Source organism: Notamacropus eugenii, chromosome 7, assembly GCF_028372415.1.
Source record: "Notamacropus eugenii isolate mMacEug1 chromosome 7, mMacEug1.pri_v2, whole genome shotgun sequence".
NCBI classification, from domain to species: Eukaryota; Metazoa; Chordata; class Mammalia; order Diprotodontia; family Macropodidae; genus Notamacropus; species Notamacropus eugenii.
The window spans coordinates 53,955,472-53,978,655 of record NC_092878.1 but is presented as its reverse complement, the minus strand read 5'-3'; the positions used below and the strand labels follow the sequence as shown (position 1 = coordinate 53,978,655).

The following is a 23,184-nucleotide window of genomic DNA, read 5'->3' as shown; positions in this document are numbered from 1 at the left end:
TTCAGGTGAATCAAAGAATCAATACCAGGGTGTCTTAATGGCCAGAAACCAAACCAAAGTTTTCAGTTCTTGGCCAAGTGAGTTGCTGTGCTTTGGGCTCCAGGAAGGAAATAAAATAATTTCCCTGTAGTACAGAAGACCCTGTACTAAGGATCTTCCGTAGCAAACCTCAGTGTCATCAGCATAACTGATGAGGGTGCACAGCATACACATCTCTGTCCCCAGCCCCAGAATCCCACACCTTGGTGAAGGACTTAGCTTTACCAGGTAGGGACCACTTAGATTGTCCAGTCCAGGCTAGTTTCGACCCCAGCTCCCACACCCTTCCTGAAGAGAAAGAAGGAGCCACTCACCTCTTTCTGACTTACATATAAATAGAAAGTCTTTCCTTCAAATTTCAGCTTGGTCACCTCATTCCTAAAAGAGTAAAGAGAGCACCTGTCACTAGCCTGACAGGTGAACCTTGTGGAGACAAAGTTTGCCTATACTGGAGGAGCATCCAGGCACAGACACAATTTTAGCCAAATTCAGAACTGAAACAAGACAGCAGCGCAGTGTGTTTAAAGGAACAGTTACTGGAACAGTTTCAATCCACAGTTTTCTGTTCAACCAAAGTGTAAGGGGAGGGAAGGAGCGATTTCAGGCTCAACAACAGGGGCTGTAAAAGGGAAATATCTCTGGATGGAAAGTGGTTCTTGGTGGAGTGTCCAGGGGTCATTGCAGGACTTGGTTCATAACACAGGTGCATTATCTGGATGAGAATATCAAATGTCAGATGCCACAGTTAGCTGATGAGGCCAAAGTTCCAAATACAGCAAATCATGACAAAACAGGGCCACCAGGCTCTGAGGGAGCTGCTTCTGTCAGGTGACTGTGCCACTGGATGGAAAATGCAGCTTAATGCAGACACATGTAGAACAATCAATCCAGGTGGGGAGGGGGCAACAAACCAGAAAGAGAGAAAAAGAGAGAAAGGGAGGGGGGGGGAGGGAGGGAGAGGGGAGAGAGAGAGAGAGGGAGAGAGAGAGACACACACACACACAGACAGATAGATAGAGACAGAGAGAGATAGAGACAGAGATAGAGATAGAGACAGAGATAGAGAGAGAGAGAGAGAGAGACACAGACAGAGAGACAGAGAGAGAGACAGAGACACACACACAGAGACAGAGACAGAGAGAGAGACAGAGAGAGAGAGAGACAGAGAAAGAGAGAGAGAGGAAGAGAGAGGGAGAGAGGGAGAGAGAGAGAGAGAGAGAGAGAGAGAGAGAGAGAGAGAGAGAGAGAGAGAGAGAAAGAGAGAGAGAGAGAAAGAGAGAGAGAGGAAGAGAGAGAGAGAGAGAGAGAGAGAGAGAGAGAGAGAGAGAGAGAGAGAGAGAGAAGAGAGAGAGTACAGATTACATGGAACAGTCATGCAGCGTACTGACCGGGAAAGGGGTTTAGGGGTTATTGTAGAAAAATCCATGGAGCCATCAGCCCAGTGTATGGCTGCAGTGAAAAAGGCAAACAGGATACTGGGGTACATCACCAGTGGGACGCAATACACATCAAAAGAAGTGATACGATTATGGCACGTTAAATAGTCCAGACCTCATATTCAAATGCTGTTCTCAGTTTGGTTGACTTTATTTTTTATTTTATTTTTAAATTTTTTCAATCAATTAATTATTAACTGTTAGTTTGGCTTACTTTAGCAAAGAGGGAAAAGGGTGCCATGGCCTTAGACGGGGCTGCCATGGAGTGCAATGAAAGCTAAACTGAAGAATCCAGCTGTTTCTCATTCACTTCTACACCAGAGGTGTCCCTATGTTTTCCTATTACAACTGTCTTCCTGAACTTCGTTCCCCATTCTCTGCTATCTGTGGCCTTATCCTCCAGCTACTCAGATCCTCTATGAACTAGTTCTACTCAGAGAACTTAATTCAGGGTTGGGGAACCTGCAGCTTCGAGACTACATGTGGTCCTCTAGGTCCTCAAGTGTGGCCCTTTGACTGAATCCAAATTCCACCGAACAAATCCCCTTAATAAAAGGATTTGTTCTATAAAACTCGAACTCAGTGAAATGGCCGCACCCAAGGACCCAGAAGGCCTGAAGACCCCAGGGTCCCCACCCCTGACTTAATTCATTGGCTTCTTACTCTCTGTAACTTGTAAGGAGATTTCTATTGATTCTTTCCGGACAGCCCCAACACCCTAGGAACTAAAGGGGATGGAGAAGAAGAAAGAGAAGGGAACAATGGACCTATTTTGCAGATGTAAAAAAAAATTGGGGACACAGAGAGACGTATTATTGCTCATTGATGCCAGTCATGGACTAGGCTATGGATTATAACACTGAGCACCTGCCCATCAGCAGTGTTGATGTGAGACTCTCTGAGCCCACTATGCTGGTTCTCTCTCTCTCTCACACACACACACACACACACACACACACACACACACACGCACACACATACACACACACGATCGGTGGTAACTGACCGATACATAGACAAACACACTGGTCATTTAACCTCTAGCTGGTCACAAAAGAAGATAAAAAGATTCTTGTCTTCAAAGGGAGGCTACTAACCCTCATCAATTAGTGACCAAGTGGCATCTGCTAACTGAAGATATTGGGATTATCCTCCCTGGAAGAAGCAGGGATGGAGAGCAGACTATCTGAGGGATTCCAAATTCAGGAGAGGGCTAGCCCAGGGAAATTCAGTGAACAATTTAGGGGTGGGAAGCCCCTTCTTCAAGTGGTCTGCTTGTTTTTGTTGGAGACCCTTTAAACTAGGACCCTAGGAAGGCAGTGGACTGAGCAACAGTCTTGGAAACAGCAGGATCTGAATTCAAGTTCCACCTGAGACATTTACTAGATACATAAGAGCTTGGGAAAGTCACTTAAGGTCTCTCAGCCTCACCCTCCACACCTGTAAAATGAGGATAGGAGTAGCAGGACTGAATGAGATAATATTTTCTCACCTTTAAGTGCTATGTTTATTAGCTACAACATAGTCTAGTCTGCAGGCTTAAAACTTAAAAACTTAAAACTTAGATTTTCTATCAAAAGTAGATAATCCAAGATATTCATTCCAAGATATTGGCATCTAAGAAGGAAGCCACATCCATCAGGAGAGCTACAGCCTTGCCTGTAACCTAAATGTGGGCCCTGGGGTATGTCCCTAAGTACCTTCTTCCTCACAGAGATTGGGCTCATTCTATGCCTTGAATAAGGCATCCCTTTGGTTGAGTAGAAACTCTGACCCCTCCCCATACTCTCTCAAAAGAGGGAAGCAGGTAATCCAGAGACAAACCAGGAAATGGTTTTGGGTACACGTCCCAGGCAACCTCTGAGGGGGAGCATCTTGCCCTGGGGAAGGGACAGTGGGCTGGCAGAGGCTGGAGAAATGATCCTGCCAGTGCTCAGAGTTCCTCATCAGGAACTCTGCAGAGAAGAGTAAGGAAGTGGAAAGAAGGTGCATCACCTTTCCACTGGAGGGCAGTGCTGAGGGGGCTTTGCAGACAAGTTCTGCAGGGGAATGCCTGCCAGCTTCAAATTTCCAGCAAGATGTTTAATAGACTGAACAGGATGGAAATTGGGGAGTGGACTGCCTGGGCCTGGCTCTGCTTGCTCTCAGTGCTCATTCTCAGTGCATGCCTGCTCACGAAGGCTGAGAAGCTGGAAGAGGCCACCCAGAGCTATGGTTAATTAGCTAATCCGCCTGGGACCTCACCCTGATGAGGTGGAAAGAAGGCAGCTGCACGGTGTTCTCTGGGGAAGCCCATGTGGCATCACAGAGCTGGGGACTTGCCACCATAATAAGGCAGAATCTGACCCATGTCAGCCCTCAGGAGCCAGACATAGGAACAAAGACACAGAGAGCTGAAGAGAGTGGTCAGCCCCAGAGGCATGGAGGACTGGGAGATGGGTGCTTCACTAGGACCACCATTGAGGCAATAAGGCTGGGTGGGTGTAGATGGTCATTTTGAGGGAATGAATAGATTGGCTTCTAGGAACTAAGCAGAGTGAGCCTCAGAGAGGCTGGTTCGAAACAGCTAAAATCAGAGCAGGGCACCCTATGAGGCCTCTCTCCTTAAGGAATGAACTACGGATCCGGGGTTGGTTTGAAGTGGAGTTTTTGGCAGGGGCAATAAGGATGTTTCTGCCTGTACAAAAAGGCAGCACCACTGCTCACATTTAGCCTAGATCTTGTTCACTGGTTAGGAGTCTGGGTAAGGGAATTAGGGACCTGTCTGTTGAGATAGGCCAGAGTGGCCAGCTATTGCCCCAAAGAAGGAGAGAATTGCCAAGGCTCATGGTTCTCCTTACAGTTTTGTTGCTATAAAGGACACTACAGATCTCCTGCGACCCTCTCTTGCTTTCCCTGTTCTCTGCTTCAGCCTCACCTTTTCTCTTCCCCATTAGTCACCTAATGAAACCTTCATATCTGAATGGGGTCCCAGGGCCCCAGTTCTTTCTACTGGCTTTATAACCCTTTTGTTTCTAGTAAAACTGGCCCTAGGCAAATCTCTTTTGGAAGAATCCCTCATGAGATCATGGCCTAAAAATGTTACAGCTATGAAAACCACTTTGGAGAAATTTCTGGCCCTCCACAGGCAAGGGAGACAGATGCCGGGGGTCCCCCTCCCCTGCTGCTGGGATCTGAAGACCCTATTTGGGAATGATAGACACTCACCATTTTATGAAGTGAACTCTCTTGTTGCCTTGCAGAACCACAAACCCAAAGGGAGTGAAGGCCAGAAAGGCAGCATTCCCTGAGACATCCTGAAACACAACAAGATCTTTCATTATCATGGTGACACAGGCTCCGTGAGTAGCCACAGTGTCCTTGTGGAGATGGGGCAGGGCAGACAGAGGCAGCTGTCTGCATCCAGAGAAAGAACTGATAAATAGAAGTATATACAGAATCATTTTACACACACACACACACACACACACACACACACACACACCCCAATTTGTGTCCAATGGTGGCCAGCTCTAGGGTGGGAGAAGGAGAAAAAAAAAGAAATTTCCATGATAACTTTCTTGTATGTTTGGAGGGAACATCAAGTTTTACATGGTAGATTTGCAGTTTCATGTGCAATCGTCGTTTTTATTGTACCGTGTTATGAAAATGCTTGTTTTGTTCTGTGAGTTGAAAATAAAATAAAGAAAAAAAAGGAATGTGGGGTTTGGCAGGATGAGGCCCTGAGGGACCTGGACTCTCTCAGGAAAGTTCAGCAGTAGACATAAGAATAAATGGCCAAAATGGGTTATAGAAGTCTTCTTGACCCACTGGAAAACAGAAGGGAAAGGGATAAGAGAAGGGGTGGGGGGGGGATAGGAAGGAGGGCAGATAGGAGGAAGGGGTAAGTAGAATGCGTGCCATGTCAGGATGGGGGGAGGGGAGAGATGGGGAGAAAATTTGGAACTCAAAATCTTATGGAAGTGAATGTTGAAAACTAAAAATAAATTAATTAAAAAAAAGAATAACTGGCTAATTGAGAAATGAATATAGAAGATGTTCAAAGCAGAGGTGGCAAGGAGAAGGGTGCCCTCACACTAGGGGAACACCAGGTATGGGGCTGGGTGATCCTCTTTTGTGGTCCTGGGGCAATGGCGATCTTGAAGGTTCTGCTTATTGGTCAGTTCATCTGAGGCTACTGGAGTTCTGGTGAAGGAGGTGGGCTATGGTTCAAAAACTCATTTGAGGAACCTGGTGGAAGGATTTATGTGAGACTTCATAGCGTCATGGATAGAGGGTTGAATGTAGAGTCACCTCTGACGCTGACTACCTGTGTGACTACAGCTAAGTGACCTTATACAGCCTCAGTTATAGCATCTGTCAAATGGGGATAATTCTTACAGCAGCTTCCTCAAAGGGCTTGTTGTGAGGCTTGGATGAGATAATGTTCATAAAGTGCTGCATATAAATGTCATCTGTTATTTTGATGGTGTGGGAGTTTTCACCAATGACCACAGTCTGGTCTGATAAAAATCATTCAATGATATTTATTAATCACCTGCTATGTGCAATGTGGTGTTACATGGGCCAGTAAACTCCCAAACAAGGAGATAAGGATCACAGAGGGCCACGCATGTTCTTAACATCCACTCAGAGGAGGGCTTCTCTGGTTAATGTGACTTGTAGCATAATGGAAAGAATACCAGGCTTGGAGGCAGGAAGATATGAGTTTGAATCCTGCCTCAGATAGTTAGTAGTTGTGTGACCCTGGGCAAATCACCTCACCTCTGTTTGCCTCAGTTTCTTCATCTGTAAAATGGGTATAACTTACATCACAGAGTTATGGTGAGAATCAGTTCAAAGGTATGTACCAAGAATTTTGCAAATCCTAAAGCACTGTGTGAGTGTTAACTATTATTATTTCTTTCCATATGGAGTGTTACTTCTGCTTATTCACAGCAGCCATGAGGGCTCTGGCTGGAACCTTCCCACTGACTCCTCTCAAGTAAAAGGTGGTTTCACTTTGAAATGCTGCCATGCATAGGCAAGACCACAAGCGTGACTGTCTGGGCTTGACGGATGAACTAAATATATGGACAACAAGTTGTTATCACTGTTAACTCTCTTATCATGATCACATATACAATCAGGATTCATTGGGATCCAATCACTCATCTACCAGCAAAGTGGTATTCAGCCCATGGCTACAGCAAGGAGCTGAGTTTGTGATTACTTCATAATAGAATAAATCTAAAGTTTCTTGTTCCCTAAAATAACCTGAATAAAGACTTGGAAAGCCAGAGAGCTGGATTTTCCTTACTTCTGTTATCACCATTTGGTTGCTGTTATTAATATCTGTGTACTAGGTCCTGTTGAAGACGCACCCGGCCTAAACAGCTAATCCTGGAAGAGTTGAAGAGGCAGTGTGGTCTAGTAGATAATGCTGGACTTGGATGTCAGAAAGATCTGGGTTTGAATCCTACCTCAGTCACTTACTGTATGTAGCCACTTAACAACTCTCAGCCTCAGTTTACTTCTCTGTAAAATGAGAAGTTTAAACTCACTGATCTCTAAGGTCTCTTTCACCTCTAAACATTTGATTTGACATGAGACATGGGTCAGGGTAGAGGAACATCTGGGTGAGAAGCAGAGGCTTCCTGTGTATATTTTGGTCAACAACTTTTCCCCAAAAGAGAATGTGGTGGGGGGAGCTTAAGAAGTGCTTCCTGGGAGAAATGAGACTTATGTAAGGGTCTGATCTGGGGAAATGAGCTTTACATGGGGACCCAGTGGGTTAAAGGCTGTATTCACAGTATACAGGAATGCAGAAGAAGGAACTACAGTGAGCAGCAAATGTGTTGAGCAGAATTTGAACCCAAGCCCTCTCACCCCAGAATCAGAACCTCTTTCTACTGAACCACAACCAGCACAAAGGTGTATGTAGCTTGTCTTTCCACCTGGTGACTGTCCTTGAGATGCTGAAGGACCAACAGCTGCCAGCAACTAGATGAGCTCCTCACTCAATGCAAACGTAAAAGACTGCTGTTTTCCCTTGGCCTGAGAGGTTTTAATTTTGCTTGTTGACAGAAGGGCAGAATGGAAGGCTAAGGTTCCAGGTGAACAGAAGGCAGTCATGATTCTGAGTGATGGGGGGGTAGAGGGAGATTCCCCAGGGAAAACCTGAGAGACCTAGAGTGCAAAGGAGCCACCATTTCTGTGATAGCATTACCATAAAATTGTAGAATTAGAGCTAGATCTAAGTGGCGATCTTATCCAGCTTCCACATTTTATAGCTGAGGAAACTGAGGTCTAAAGAGGTTAAAGAACTTACTCAAAGTCACATAGAAAGTGACAGAGCCTAGAATGGAATCCAGGTCTTCTAGGTCCAAATCCTGTGCTCTCACAATAGGACCACACTATCTCCTATCTTAAAACCTACATAAGCATAAGAAAAATATAAAATTGGGTTTGGGGAAGGCATTATAAGATGGGGGATAATGCCCAAACAATTTTTAATATATAGTAATGCAGGAATGGGATGTATGTACATATAAATATATGTGTGTGTATGTATATATGTATACACATAAATACATAAATATATTTACATATATTGCTGCTCAGTTTTTCAGTCATGCCCAACTCTTTGTGACTTTGTATGAGGTTTCCTTGGCAAAGCTACTAAAGTGATTTGCCATTTTCTTCTCCAAGGGTTAAGACAAACAGAGGTTAAGTGACTTGCCCAAGGTCACAAATCTAGTGTATGTGAGGCCAGATTTGAACTTAGGCCTACCTGATTCCAGGCCCAGCACTATATCCACTGAGCCACAAATGTATATGTGTGTATACACACACACACACACACACACACACACACACATACACACACATACAGTATCATTATAGAGTACATGTGCTATTATATGTTTAATATATACATGTGCTAATATCATCTCTTCATTGTAGTTGCCCTCACATCTAGGGACTGTCACCAAACAGGAGAAGCACAAGTCACTGAGAGACAGCTGTCAGAGATGCTCCAGGAGCTCATTTCCCTAATCTCAAACAATGGGTTCAAACTCAGACTAGTATCAAGTTCATTGCTGTGAGACAAAGGTGAGGGGTCACAAACCACACTCCTCTGAGCAACCTTAAACCACTCTCACACAAAGTGACATCACTCAACTATCTTCATGCCTTGATTTCAACAGACTGGAGAGAAAGGAGTGAGATCCAAGCTATAAATAGGCAACTCGTATCAGGAGGGAACATAGTCACTGTTTTATCTCCTGCATGGAGAGCTCTGCATTGAAAGGTTTCCAATTTCAGGCTTTATACTCAGGAGGTGACATTCCCTGGGTTTTCAGGTGCTCTCTCAAGAGCTAAATGCCCTTGCCCTAGCTGTTGCTGGCTTGACCTGGTGGGGGGAGTTGGACAAAGGGGAGAGTGGGGGCACAATCAGTGACCATCTCTGGAGGCACGCAGACCCCACTCCTGCGGAAACTAAAAATGAGAAAATGTTACATGTGCCGGCCCTGACAGATCCAGGTGTCCCATATTGGGGATTTGAGTGGTCATCTGCAAAGAGCCAATCTTGTTCCACGAGGGGTTGTACCACCTAGATTTCCTCAACTTCCTCCGGCCTGGACAAGGACAACATGGGTAGAAAAAGTCAGGGTGATTAGTACGGGCAACTGTTTCTTAATCAGCTTGAGAGAGGAGAGCTCAGCCAAAATGTTGTGCTGCTCTCATTTAATTATCAAAACGATTTCTCTTCTTCTGCCTTCCCTAGGGCTGCATGCCCCAGATTCCCTGGGCCCAGTAATTGCCTCTCTGTTAATAGAAATCATCTGTATTTATTACACAAAGTGCTAGGGCTTGTTCCAGCTCTCCTTGCAGCAAAATAAAAGTGAATATGGGAAGGCACATTGTTAGAGTAACTCTACTGAGTGATGAGACCAAAGGCACTTGTTACTACTCATCTCTTACACTCAGTAGTACAAGGGTAGGGAAACTATAAATCTGGGGGCTTAGTATGAAGAACACAGGGGCGGGGGACCATGTGAGAGATGAGCAGGGATCCAGAAAAGCTAATTTATGGGCACCCAGAATCCCTATTAGCTAGGCAAAGTGGGTAGAAACGATAGCTATATTGAAAGGATAGAGAGCCATGGGCTACAGTCCATAGATTAACAGTCTCCAGTGGGGTTTAGGCCAGTGTAGCCACACATCATTCTCTGCCAGCTGATGGGCATCTCCAAGCCCAGATGGTATGGCACCAGATGTGAAAGAACAGAGCAGGAAGCTCAGATATATATACATATATATAATTATACTATCACCAACACCAGTAACTTATGTCAGGTAGAAAAAAATTATGCATTATTAATAAATGAAAAAGAATTAAAGTATTTAAAAGTGTGAATTTAAAAGCATTTATTAATTTATTATGAATTAATAAATGAAAAAGTATTTGTTAAGTGCCTACTATGTGCCAAGCACTATGATAAATGCTGGGGATAGACATAGAGAAATTAAGTACAACCTTTCTCTTTTACTTCAGTTCAGCGGTTTGTCTCTGAGCGGACAAACATCTGGGTGGGTTTATTCCTCATCTAAATGTAACCAAATAAAAAAAATCTTCCTCATTCCTTTCTCTGTCTGAAGTGTGGCCTGGAGTGAAGTCCTGAGGTGATCTGGGCCTCTTCCATAGACCAAACTGATCCTTTAAGACAGTAGTGTCAAATTCAGTCGAAATGGAGGATGCGTATTGACTTAGAAAATCACATTATCTATGTTTTGTTGTACTTCTATTTATTTTGTTAAGCATTTTCCCAATTCCATTTTAATCTGGAATTTAATTTAATTTAATTTAATCTCAGCCAGACTCTTTCTGGCTCTGCTCTAAGAGAAGGTCTTTAAGAGGCTAGTTAAACTGCTGAGGGCACCACTTTGGAGAGAGAAATGGGGAAAACCTGGGTCCAAGTCCTGTCTCTGACAAATACTAGTGATGTGACCTTGGACAAGGCATTTCAAGTACCTTGAAATGCCCAGGTAACTTTCTAAGACTGTAGGTCTCAGAAAAGTTTTAATAGAGGAGTTTATACATTAGGAGTTCCCTTACAGGGATGAAATCACAGATGAAACCACCTATAAATGACAGTCCTTATTTACCAACTCTACCTTGCCTTACTCCCTCCACCTCTCTGTAGGCTCAGGGCAGTCCCAGAATTCAAAGCCATGACCATACACTAAGAGGACCCTACTTCCTTGCCCTTCTAATCTCAACCTCTCCTTCAGCTCCAGGCTACCCAAGAACCTATCCTAGATATTCAGACCTTGAGTGGGAAGAGCCATCGTGACCTGCCTTCCCATCTCTCCCAGTCTGGGTTGTACTAGAATCCACCCTGATGCTCAAGCAGAAAGGTGACACCACTAGGGATGCCCAGCTCCTTATCCCTATCTATTTTCCTTGGGTATTTTTGACTGCTCACAGGGTTTGGATAAGATGGCAGCTAACAAGTCCATTCCTTTGGATGAGATGGAGGACCTTACTACCTACCTGCTACTGCCTCTAAGATGCTCCAGACCTTCCTGTTTACCTTGCCTCTCTGTCATGAGACCTCTGAGCACTGGCATCTTAAAAGCTTAAGTAATTTAAGGAGCTCTTGCCATCTGCCACGAAACTCTGCCCTTGGGACTTTTACATCATTCTATCTGCCCTACCGCTAGACTTTCATACGCTATCTGTTTCAGTTAGAGCATGAACTTATTAAGGGTAGGGACTGTCCAACTTTGTTTATTTCCATCCCCAGCACCTACCACAGTGCTTGGCATGTAGTCGGTACTCCAAGTGTGCTTCTGCTAGATAAGGAAATATACCTGTGAGTCACATAACTACTAAGTGTTTGAGGTGAGATAAGAGCTTTGGGGCCTAAATCCCACCTCAAGCATTAACCAGCTGTGTGACCCTGGGCAAGTCATTTAATCCATTACTTTCCTCATCTATAAATTGGAGGAAGTGGACTCCATGGCTTCTGAGGTCCCTTCCAGCTTTAAAATCCATGGCTCATCAGGGACAAAGTCCTGCTCTTTGAGCTTCTCTGCATGAGACTTTTCCCATCCATCAGTAAAGACGCACATCTCTTCCCGACATCAGTGAAGACACACATCCACTTGGCTTATTACTTAGCTTCCTTTTTTTAGCATTAGCTCCTCCTGCCCTGCACAGACTTGGCCCTAGAGCCGGCAACTGAATAAAAGACAGGTGGAGACCGGGAGAGACAGAGCAACGGAGAGACACAGATAAGAGAGATGGGAAGAAGACCGAGATACTTGGGAGAGAGATCCGTCAAGAGTATGCACATCTTTCCAGCCCTCAGCGAGTGACTCTGGCTGCCCAAGTTCATCTCCAAAAGGCCAGACAACATGTGAGTAATTACAAGGTTTCCTCTGGGCAGAGCCCTCCAAGGATGTTCTCATGTCTCCCTCGAAGACGCCTAATGGAATTAAATATGACCCCACTGCAGTTCCACGCAGTGACTTACGCTGCTGCAGTCAATAAAACCCATGCTGGGAAGGAGACAAGATTATGGGTCAGGGAAGAATGGGCTGTCTGCTGAGCTGCTTCCGATTAGTACCTGTCGCACTCCCTCACACATTACTGCCCTTTTCACTTCCACCAAATTACACATTGCTGCCAGAGTGGAGAGTTTTCTTTAAATTTGTTATTTAGATCAGCTACTTCAAAGGCTCCCAAATTGATGGGGCATCCCCCAAATTATGCAGATAACTGGGTGGGGAGGAATTTTCAGAATGAGCATCGTCTTTTGCGGGGGCATCTGTTATTGAATAAACTCATGGGGTAGACCTTAAAGGAGGTACATGGGCCATCCTTAATGACTATCAGAAGTGTGTGCGGGAGGGTGGTGATCGTGCTGTTGGAGAGGGATGGTCTAACAGGACAGGGACAAGAAGGGTCCTTGCTATCCACCCTTGAAATGAGTAGCCTGTGAATGAGAATAGTCGTAGGCCAAGGGGAAGCTTTACCTTGCATGGGTGAGGATCGACTCCATAGGTTTCCAAAGTTTGAGCTTTTCTCAAAAAATTTAACTCTGATGTTGCTGGTGTCTGACCACTGAAATAAAAAACAAACCAAAAATGCTTGTTATCCAATTTTGTTGTTTCTTGAGGCAGATTCACTGTTAAAAGAAATGCTTAGAGGAAGTCATATGCTTTATTTCTTTTTCATAAGAACTTTAGGGACTCTTCCCTATAGGAGTTAGGCCATTTCAGAAATAAAACTGAGTAGCCTGGGTTGCTTATCCACGGTCCTTACCTTCCCACCAATGAGCATAAGTGTGTTTGTCTAAGACAGAGCATTCCAAACAAAAGACAATAAAAATAGATTCTGATGCAGCCTAATCCATGTCTATTCTGACTCATTTACCAGATGTTTGACTTCAAGCAAGTGCCTTAACTTCTATGGGCCTCAGTTTCCTCATCTGTAAAATGAGGGGGCTGGAGTAAGTGGCCTCTAATGTCTTCTCAACTTCTCTGTCTACAAGTCTGTTTTTTAGCTGATATCTGTGAAAAGGTGCCTGTAAACAGCCATTAGGATACAATTCAATGTGCTTATGTACAATTCCATAAGGATTTTTTTTTTTTAAGCGGGAATGTTGAAGTCACAAACCATTATGATCTGGAGTATAGCCTAGACTAGAAGGCATTCTTCCCAAGTGACGTCAGAATCCCTAGAATGACACTCCTGGCATAAACCAACTCTGGCAAGGAGAACACAAATAAAACAACACAAAAACAAGTAACATTTTTTTTTTTGTCTTTGTATCTTCAGTTTTGAGCACAGTGCCTGGCAAATGCTGATGCTTCTATCAAGTCATTTCAGTCATATCCAACACTTTGTGACCCCATTTGGAATTTCCTTGGCAAAGACACTAGAGTAGTTTGGCCAATTCCTTCTCCAGTTCCTTTTCTTTCTTTTTTTTTTTTTTATTTAACTTTTAACATTTATTTTCACAAAGTTTTGGGTTACAAATTTTCTCCCCTTTTATCCCCTCCCCCCCGAAACCCAAGCATTCTAATTGCCCCTGTGACCAATCTGCTCTCTCTTCTATCCTCCCTCTCTGCCCTTGTCTCCGTCTTCTCTTTTGTCCTGTAGGGCCAGATAGCTTTCTTTACCCCTTAACCTGTATTTCTTATTTCCTAGTGGTAAGAACATTACAGTTGATCCTAACACTTTGCGTTCCAACTTCTTTAGCTCCCTCCCTCTCCACCCCTTCCCTCTGGAGGACAAGCAATTCAATAAAGGCCAAATCTGTGTAGTTTTGCAAATGATTTCCATACTAGTTGTGTTGTATAGGACTAACTATATTTCCCTCCATCCTATCCTGTCCCCCATTACTTCTATTCTCTTATGATCCTTTCCCTCCCCATGAGTGACGACCTCGGATTGCATTCTCCTCCCCATGCCCTCCCCTCTATCCTCCCCCCCACCCTGCTTGTGCCCTTGTCCCCCACTCTCCTGTATTGTGAGATAGGTTTTCCTATCAAAATGAGTGTGCATTTTGTTCTTTCCTTTAGTGGAATGTGATGAGAGTAGACCTCATGATTTTCTCTCGCCTCCCCTCTTTATCCCTCCACTAATAAGTCTTTGCTTGCCTCTTTTATGAGAGATAATTTGCCCCATTCAATTTCTCCCTTTCTCCTCCCAATATTTCTCTCTCACTGCTTGATTTCATTTTTTTTTTAAGATATGATCCCATCCTCTTCAATTCACTCTGTGCACTCTGTCTCTATGTATGTGTGCGTGTGTGCATGTGTGTGTGTGTGTGTACTCCCACCCAGTACCCAGATACTGAAATGTTTCAAGAGTTACAAATATTGTCTTTCCATGTAGGAATGTAAACAGTTCAACTTTAGTAAGTCCCTTATGACTTCTCTTTGCTGTTCACCTTTTCATGGTTCTCTTCATTCTTGTGTTTGAAAGTCAAATTTTCTTTTCAGATCTGGTCTTTTCATCAAAAAAACCTGAAAATCCTCCATTTCATTGAAAGACCATTTTTTCTCCTGAAGTATTATACTCAGTTTTGCTGGGTAGGTGATTCTTGGTTTTAGTCCTAGTTCCTTTGACTTCTGGAATATCCTATTCCATTCCCTTCGATCCCTTAATGTAGAGGGTGCTAGATCTTGTGTTATCCTGATTGTATTTCCACAATACTTGAATTGTTTCTTTCTAGCTGCTTGCAATATTTTCTCTTTCACCTGGGAATTCTGTAATTTGGCCACAATGCTCCTAGGAGTTTCTCTTTTTGGATCTCTTTCATGCAGTGTTCTGTGGATTCCTTGAATATTTATTTTGCCCTCTGGTTCTAGAATCTCAGGGCAGTTTTCCTTGATAATTTCATGGAAGATGATGTCTAGGCTCTTCTTTTGATCATGGTTTTCAGGTAGTCCCAGAATTTTTACATTGTCTCTCCTGAATCTATTTTCCAGGTCAGTTGTTTTTCCAATAAGATATTTCACATTATCTTCCATTTTTCCAATCTTCTCGCTATGTTCTGTGATACCTGTCTTTCTCATAAAGTCCTTAGCGTCCATCTGTGCCATTCTAGTTTTGAAAGAACTATTTTCTTCAGTGAGCTTTTGAATCTCCTTTTCCATTTGGCTAATTCTGCTTTTGAAAGCATTCTTCTCCTCATTGGCTTTTTGAACCTCTTTTGCCAATTAAGTTAGGCTAGTTTTCAAGGTTAATTTAATTTCTTCAACAATTTCTTCAAGTTAATTTTTTTGGTTCTCCTTTAGCAGGGAGCTGATCTGCTTTTCATGCTTCTCTTTCATCCCTCTCATTTCTCTTCCCAGTTTTTCCTCCACCTCTCTAACTTGATTTTCAAAATTCTTTTTGAGCTCTTCCATGGCCTGAGCCCATTGGGTGGGCTGGGACACAGAATCCTTGATTTCTGTGTCTTTGTCTGATGGTAAGCATTGTTCTTCCTCATCAGAAAGGAAGGGAGGAAATGTCTGTTCTCCAAGAAAGTAGCCATCAATAGTTTTATTTCTTTTCCCTTTTCTGGGCATTCTCCCCAGCCAGTGACTTGACCTCTGAATATTCTCCTCACACCCACCTTGCCTCCTGGTCCTCCCAGCCAGCATTTGGGGACTGGGATTCAAATGCTGCTTCCCGCCTTAGGGCTTTTGGTGGGGGCAGGGCTGCTATTCAGTGTGAGAATTAAGTTCAGATGGTCAGGTCAGGGCAGGGCCGCCTCTCAGGCTCCGTTCCCTCAGGGGGTTTACGTACAGACCTTCCACAATGGATCCAGGCTCCCGCCCGCTTGGGGAGCCCCAGTCTGCAGCCGCCTCTCAGCTTCTATCTCCCGGGGGGCCCGAGCCATGGGGGCACCCCACTCCCCTCTCCACCCACCAAAGAGACTCTCTCACCGACCCCCGTCACCTGTGGGTGGAGGGGCTTGTGCCGCCGCTGGAGATCCCGTCCCTAAAGCCTGCTCGGATCTGTACCTCTCGGAGCTGCGGCCGCCGCAGTTCTGGGCTGGGCTCCGCGTCTGCAGTGCGACGGACCTTTTGCGAGAGGTTTGCAGGTCCCTCTGTGGGTGGAGGGACCCTCGTGGCCGCAGGATATCTCGTCCCCGTAGCCTGCTTGGATCTTTTCCTCACGGTGTCACGGCCGCTGCAGGGCTGCACTCAGCTCCCAGTCCCAGCACCCAGTCCGCAGCGCGAAGGACCCCCCGCGAGAGGTCTGCAGGTCTCTCTGGAACAGAAATCTCCCTCGCTCCAATATTCCGTGGCCTCTAGGTGCAGAATTCGCCATAAGTTACTCCCCTCTAGCCGTTCTGTGGGTTGTGGGTTCGGAGCTATGTGTATGTGTGTCTTTCTACTCCGCCATCTTGGCTCCGCCCCCCTCCAGTTCCTTTTCTAGATGAGGAAACTGAGGTACTCAGGGTTAAGTGACTTGCCCAAGATCACACAACTAGTAAGTATCTGAGGCCAGATTTGAACTTAGGTCTTCTTGATTGCAGGTCTGGTGTTGTATCCATTGAGTCACCTGCCTGGCAAATAGTGGTATCTAGCAATGCTTCTATATATATTTTCTAAAATTGTTATTTATTTATTTTTAACGTTCTTTTTAAAAAATTGAGTTTCAAATGCTCTCCCTTCCTCCCCCCCACTCTGAGAAGGCAAGGAATATGATATCAATTATACATGCAAAATCATGCAAAACATATTTCCATATTAGCCCTATCACAAGAAAGCAAGAAAAATAAAGTGAGAAGATTATTCTTTAATTTGCAGTCGGCGTTCATCAGTTTCTCTCTCTGGAGGTGCATAGCATTTTTTCGTCATGAAGCCTCTGGAATTGTCTTGGATCACGACATTGATCAGAGTATCTAAGTCTTTCATAGCTGTTCATCGTCACAATATTGCTGTTACTGCATATTTCATTTTGCATCAATTCATATAAATCCTCCCCTGATTTTCTTGTTCAACCATTCCGCAGTTGATGAGCATTCCCTCAATTTCCAGTTCTCTGTGACCACAAAAAGAGCTGCTACATCCATTTTTGTACATACAGGCCCTTTTCCTTTTTCCTTGATCTCATTGGGGTACGGATCCAGTAGTGGTATATTGCTGGGTCAGTGGGTAGGTGCATAATAAATGTTACTAATTGAAAACATAACAGAATATATCAGAAAACTGAATTTTTAATAAGAATAAGATCCTTGTGTCACGGGAATTTCTAATGGCTGGTGGGCAGAACAGAAAGCAGCTCATTCTTAAGCTTCTTATCTACCTCAAATAACAATGGCAGGTCAACAGGTCAATGCCCTGAAATATGCCCAGATTTCGGTAGGATTCCCTTTTGAGTAGGGCAGAGGCCATATTCTCTCCTTCAGTCAATCAGGCAACAAACAGATTAAGAGCCTATAATATGGGAGGCACTGTACCATAGGGACTGGGGAGAAGAGGCAAAGGAGACAAGAACAGGGACTGAGTAACTTTTGACTTTGTCCCCTCAGTGCCTAGCACTTAGCGGGCCTTTGACAAATGCTAGGGTGACTGAGTGATGTAAAGACAAGGTGGTCCATGTATGATTGGTGCCAAACTGGTGCCAAATCATGTCTCCATTCTGGTCCACCTTCTCCCCACCCCAGGCTATCCTCCAGTGACTGTCCAATGGATTGTCCCAAAGTGACTATGTCACTGCCCTATTCAATAAACTCAGTGGCTCCCTAGCACCTCCAGGATCAAAGACAAAATCTTTTGCTTGGCATTCAAAGCCTTTCATAACTTATTTCCTTCCTACCATTCCATTCTCATTCCTTAACTCCACTCCGTGAACTCTGCCTCCTGTTCCTAGAACAAGACACTCCATTTCTGGACACTGGCTGTCCCCCATGTCTGGAACTCTCTCCCTCCTCATCTCTGCCTCCTGGCTTCCTTCCCATCTCAGCTAAAATCCTAACTTGTACAAGAAGGTTTTCTGGTCCCCTTAACGCTAGTAAGTTCACTTTGCTGGTCATCTCCAATTCGTCCCTTATATATCTGATTATAAATTGTGCTCCTTATTAGATGATGAACTCTTGGAGAGCTTTTGCCTTTCTTTGCATCTCTTAGTGCTTGGCACATAACAGGTACTTAATAATGTAGGTTAACTGACTGGCTGAAATGAATGGTTAAATAATAAGCATTACCAGGACTTTACAGGAAGGAGCTATCATGACCGTCTTTTATTCCTCATAATACTGAGCACAGTGACACTCACACAGTAGGTTTTCAGCTGAAGTTGTTGAACTGCGCACAGTTATTTGTTGAACTAAGCTGTTATGTTACTTTGAAACATCAGACTGGGCACCAGAGGGTGCTGGTACACCAGATACTATTTTTGTGGACTTTCTCACAGGGTTAGAAAATCTGGCTGATGAGGACTGAGGCCTTCCTGACAAGCACCCTGCCTATTGTCTGGCTGTTACCACTGAATCTGAAGGATGGTGCCTTTGCCAACTTTCCTCCCCACCCCCGGTACTGCTCTAAGTGATACCAGTACCAGGGCATTCCCCAACAATGAGCTTCATTTCCTGTATCACTACAGAGCTGACCTCAGTAATTATGAGATCTAAAAATATGCACGACTGGTTACAGTGCTCTGAGTCCAATTTTATGCATTTCTCTGCTTGTACTTAATATACTTTCGTTTAATTGAGCTGATTTTCTTCCTACATCCAAGTCACGTTGAGAGCTAGCTAAGAGCCTGCTTTAAGCTTCTACCTTTCACACAAAGTCTCATTTCTGTCCCAGCAAAATAAAAGAAGTTGCTGTATAGAGGCTGATGAGCAGGAATGAGAGGTACCGTTGGAGAAATATGGCTCTGGGTTCTGTTGCACATGAAGGGCCTAGGGAAAAGAGTAAGGGGCTTTCTGAGATAGTTGTCTGTAGTGCTCAGAACTGGACTTTAAACCACTGAGCAGAGGTTTTTATTTCTGAAAGGGATCTAAGCTTAGGACAGACAACCATTAATATTCCCTCTCCTTTTTTTCTCCATAAATAGTTAAAGAGAGGATCTATAGTCTTAGCTCTGGATTCTTAAGGTAGACTCTGAGTATGGGGGAGGGAGAGAGCGAGGTACAATGGAAAGACTCCTAGGACTTGAGTTTCAATCCAGGCTTTGCTGCATATTTCCTGTGGGGTCTTGGACAAGTCTGTGTGACCTTGAACAAAGGCATTTAACCTCTATGGACTTCAGTTTCCTCATCTGTAAAATGAGAGGGAGAACTAGGTGACCCTCTAAGGTTACCAGCTTTAGAGAAGATTAGATTGCTAGGAAGTGGCAGTCTTTGAAACAAGAAATCATCCTCTAGAAGACCCAATCACATGTGCCAATCAGCTCTAGCCCTGAGTCCTCACATCTGGTCATGTAAAAGCCAGCTGTTACAAAGTATTAATAAAATTAAATAGGGCACAAGTTTGCCTAACTGTTCTCTTTCCTTTTAAATTTTCCACTTCTGTTCTTTTTACCATATGTACATATATATGTGTATATATGTGTGTGTCTTTCCCCCCTTTCTTCCTCTCTCCATCCTTTCTTTTCCCTCTCCCTGTCTTTACTTCTGTGCCTCTCTTTCTCTTAGCTAAGCAAATATTCACAGGTCAGTCCCTCTCCACTCTTTCCCTCCCCCAAAGAAACACTAAACAAAACCTGAACACAATCTCTTGCTCCGACCCCAAATAAAGACAGATTTTAAATTTTGTGCTGGAGAAAGTACTTACTAAGCCTCTGTTGTATTAAAGAGTGTTGGTATTGGAATCAAAGTTCATCCTAGTGCTGCCATTTTGCTACCTGTGTGAGCTGGGCCATGTATTCAGTGTCTATGAGTCTCAGTTGCCTCATCTTCAAAATAAGGGTGTGGGACTAGAGCTATGAGGTGCCTTTTAACACTGAGTCTATGATCTTACGTAAAGTTTCAAGATATGTCATGCAGAAAAGATGGTTGTTAACCAGTGTTTATGTCTCTGGGCAGCCTGGAAGAGAACAGTACTTACTACAGGGTGATAAAAGGAGCTCTGGTTAGCTCAGTCACAATGTCCTGGACCATGACCACGCAGGCTACACACCTGAGTTCAGTTTTGTGGATCTCAGCAATTTTCCTCTCCAGCTTCTCTGAGTGTTTAGGGAAAAACTGGAACTTGGAGCTGTAGCCCTCTGGATGCTTCCCAGGGTCATAATCCCCAATCTCAGCTTCAAAAACAAACAGAATGGAGACATAAGGGGGAAGGAGAAGGGAGAGACAAGAGAACCGTCAGTCTGAAATGGAAGAGAAAGTAGCAAAAGAACCAAATATCAAGCAGCCAGGACAAAACACTGATAATGAAAACATACATGATATTAAGAAAGAGCAACAGCTTCCAAACACAGCTCAGGGTCTGACAGGAAAAGGAAGGAGGGAGAACTAAAGGTGCTGGCCTGCTGCCTTTCATTAGCAGTGCAGAATTTTCATGCTCAGATCTGTTAAGCGGACTGCCAGCAGAGAAAAGACTCTATTTTGAGATCCAAAGCAATATATTATACGTTAATAAGTGAGTTGAAACTCAACCTCGGAACCCAAGTGTTGGTCTAAGTCAAATAAAATTAAATGAACCTTTGTTGAGCACCTACTGTGCGTAAAGTAGAGTTGGCTGAATGTTCATGGAAAAAGTAATAACAGTAGATAAGAAAGGTCCAAGTTCTAATACTGAGTTCTCCATTGACTCAACTGTGCTGGGGCTTTCTCTTTCAATAACTGGAAGGGCTGAAGAAAATCCAACTTTATTAACACTAAGATCAGTCTGGTCTGATTGTCTGTGGAGCCCTTTGGGGGTGGGGATGACACTTCCTGCAAAATGGTCTTGAATGATTACCCTCTGCCCACCAACCCCTCCATGAATTACTATTGACTGGGAGTGAGGCTGAGTTTGCCAGACAACCTCTTTCTTAAATACTCTGGAGACAGGAAGCAGTAATGGATGCTGAGAAGAGGAGGGGGTGGAGATTTTTCAGCTGCATTAGGATTGTTTCCTCTCTTGACAGGCTAGAACTTTGGGTCCGATCTAATAAGATGAAATTTAATCAGGATGAATGTAAAAGTCTGACATTTGGGTTCAAGAAAGGAACTTCCTAAGTAGAAGATGGGGCGGGGGGTGTGGCTGGAAAGCAGCTCCTATGGAAAAAAGATCTGGGGGTTTTAGTAGGCTTACTATAAGGAAACAGTATGATAGGAAAAGTTAATGCAAGCTTAGGCTGTTAAGAGAGGTATAATGTCTTGAAATAAGGTGCTAATCCTCTGTCCTGGTCAGATCACTTCCTGGGTATTGTGTTCAGTTCTGAGCACCATATTTTAGGGAAGACATTAATAAGCCTGAGAATCCAAAGGAGTGAAACCAGGATAGTTGAAGGGGCTTGAAATTCATGCCATATGAAGATAAGTGGAATAAACCAATGATGTTTTTACATTGAAGATGTTAAGACTTGGGGGGAAGAAGCAGGAAATGACAGCTAAGTATGCAAAGAGCTATCATTAAAATTCTTCCTTTCAGCCCCTAAGGACAGGACAAGGAACAATATAATTACCAAGAGGGAAATTTATTTGATGTTGAGAAAAACAAGGAAGAGTTATCCAAACCAGAACAGGCTTCCTTAGGTGGTAGTGGGCTCCGCCTTACTTGAGGACTTGGAGGAAATGATGACTTGTCAGGTGTCTTGTAGAAGGCCCTTTTTTAGACATATTAGATATTCTTTCAAGGCCCTGCCAACCCTGAAATTCTGTGGTTCTGAAGGCAATTTGTTTCCAGGCCCCCATTGTCTAGGAAGTAAAAGCTCAGAATCACACCAGAAATTCGGAATAGAAAGGAAAGCCAATTTGCCCTCTCCTTGCATCCAAACAGAACCCAAATTTCTGGGTTTGGTCGCTTGTCTTTTCACTGCATGTTCACATATGGTGAAATTGTGGTTATTTAGCAAAAGAGATCCCTCATTAGGATAATTCTTTTAGGGTTGAAACTTCTATGTGATCATGAACTACTAGGTTCATTATTTATCCTTAATTTTCAAATGCTAAAAGTAGAAAGCATCCATATTGAACAAGAGTGACTTTCCTTAGAAGAGAAATATTTAAAAATGAACCTAAGTGACGATATAAATAAAACATTTTAAAATAACATCTAGACTAGGGTAGGGTCTCTGTCCTCAAAATTTAAGACACAGCTTTGGGTGCAGAGGGTGTATGAGCAAGCAGCTTGCCAGATGACATCATGGTCTGAGAAATTTCCCTAGGGGTTTCTGAAAAGAGGCCCAATTAGCCCTCAGTATTTCCCAGGAAGTCAAGGCTATTGGACAGGATTGCCCTTTCTGTCTGTGGGATCTATATTATTCTGGTTGCATGCCAGGGAGACCATAGTCTCTTGTGAGTGAAGTCATTCAGAATTATCTCGAGGCAGTTTCTAAGAGTCTAAATTTTCCAATTCATCCATTAATTAAAAATCAAGTTTCTGGTAAAAACTTTAATGATAAGGTTCTAGTGGTCAGTGTAGAGGAAATTTTGGAGGACTTGTTAAAATTTAAGACTTGAGAAAAGTCTGTTCAGTTCTACTTTGCTTACCTGGATCTTGGGAACCCTGGGTCAGGCAGAAGAAATGAAAAGTTTGTATCAAACTTACTCTTATTCTCCTCAAGAAAAGTTAATATCAGAAATCCCTGTGTGCATCCTCAAGTACTGGCTTTTAGGTTGTGAAAGATGCTTTTCACCAAATAGTATTTTCAACTTTGAACACTCGTCTAAAAGGAACAGGTCTCTTAAGTGAGTTCTGGATTCAGTGCTACCCTAAATTTCACAGAATGGGGCTGCACAGCAGGGAAGACAGGTTCAGGCTAATTCTCTGGTGGCTTAATGACTTCATTCTATTAGGAAGACATGGTGGAAAAAAAGGGTGCTGGATCTGGAGAAAGACCTGGATTTGAACGCCAGCTCTACCACTTACTGGCTGTGTGACCCTGGGCAAGTCACAGCCTCACAGCAGTTTCCTTATTTGCAGAAGGTGCAAGTTGGACCAGATGGTTTCTCAGGTCCCTTTCCAATTCTACATCTATGATATTATAATAAAGGTAGGGGGCCAACTTCCTACAAGGGAAGCAGAAAAACCTAATGGGATCAATGGGGACAGAACTTTT

General features: G+C 43.7%; 1 protein-coding gene across 5 annotated transcripts in view; it reads right to left on the bottom strand.

The window, feature by feature from the left end:
• Positions 1-23,184, bottom strand: part of FRMD5 (FERM domain containing 5) — a 363,021-nt gene that overhangs the window by 26,668 nt on the left and 313,169 nt on the right. For all 5 annotated transcript variants that reach the window (XM_072623630.1, XM_072623631.1, XM_072623632.1 and 2 more), the window contains exons 6-9: positions 20,097-20,220; positions 12,504-12,591; positions 4,683-4,771; positions 354-417 (exon numbers count right to left, since the gene is read on the bottom strand). In XM_072623630.1, the coding sequence (XP_072479731.1) occupies positions 354-417; positions 4,683-4,771; positions 12,504-12,591; positions 20,097-20,220 (365 nt within the window). The remainder of the gene's footprint in view (positions 1-353; positions 418-4,682; positions 4,772-12,503; positions 12,592-20,096; positions 20,221-23,184) is intronic.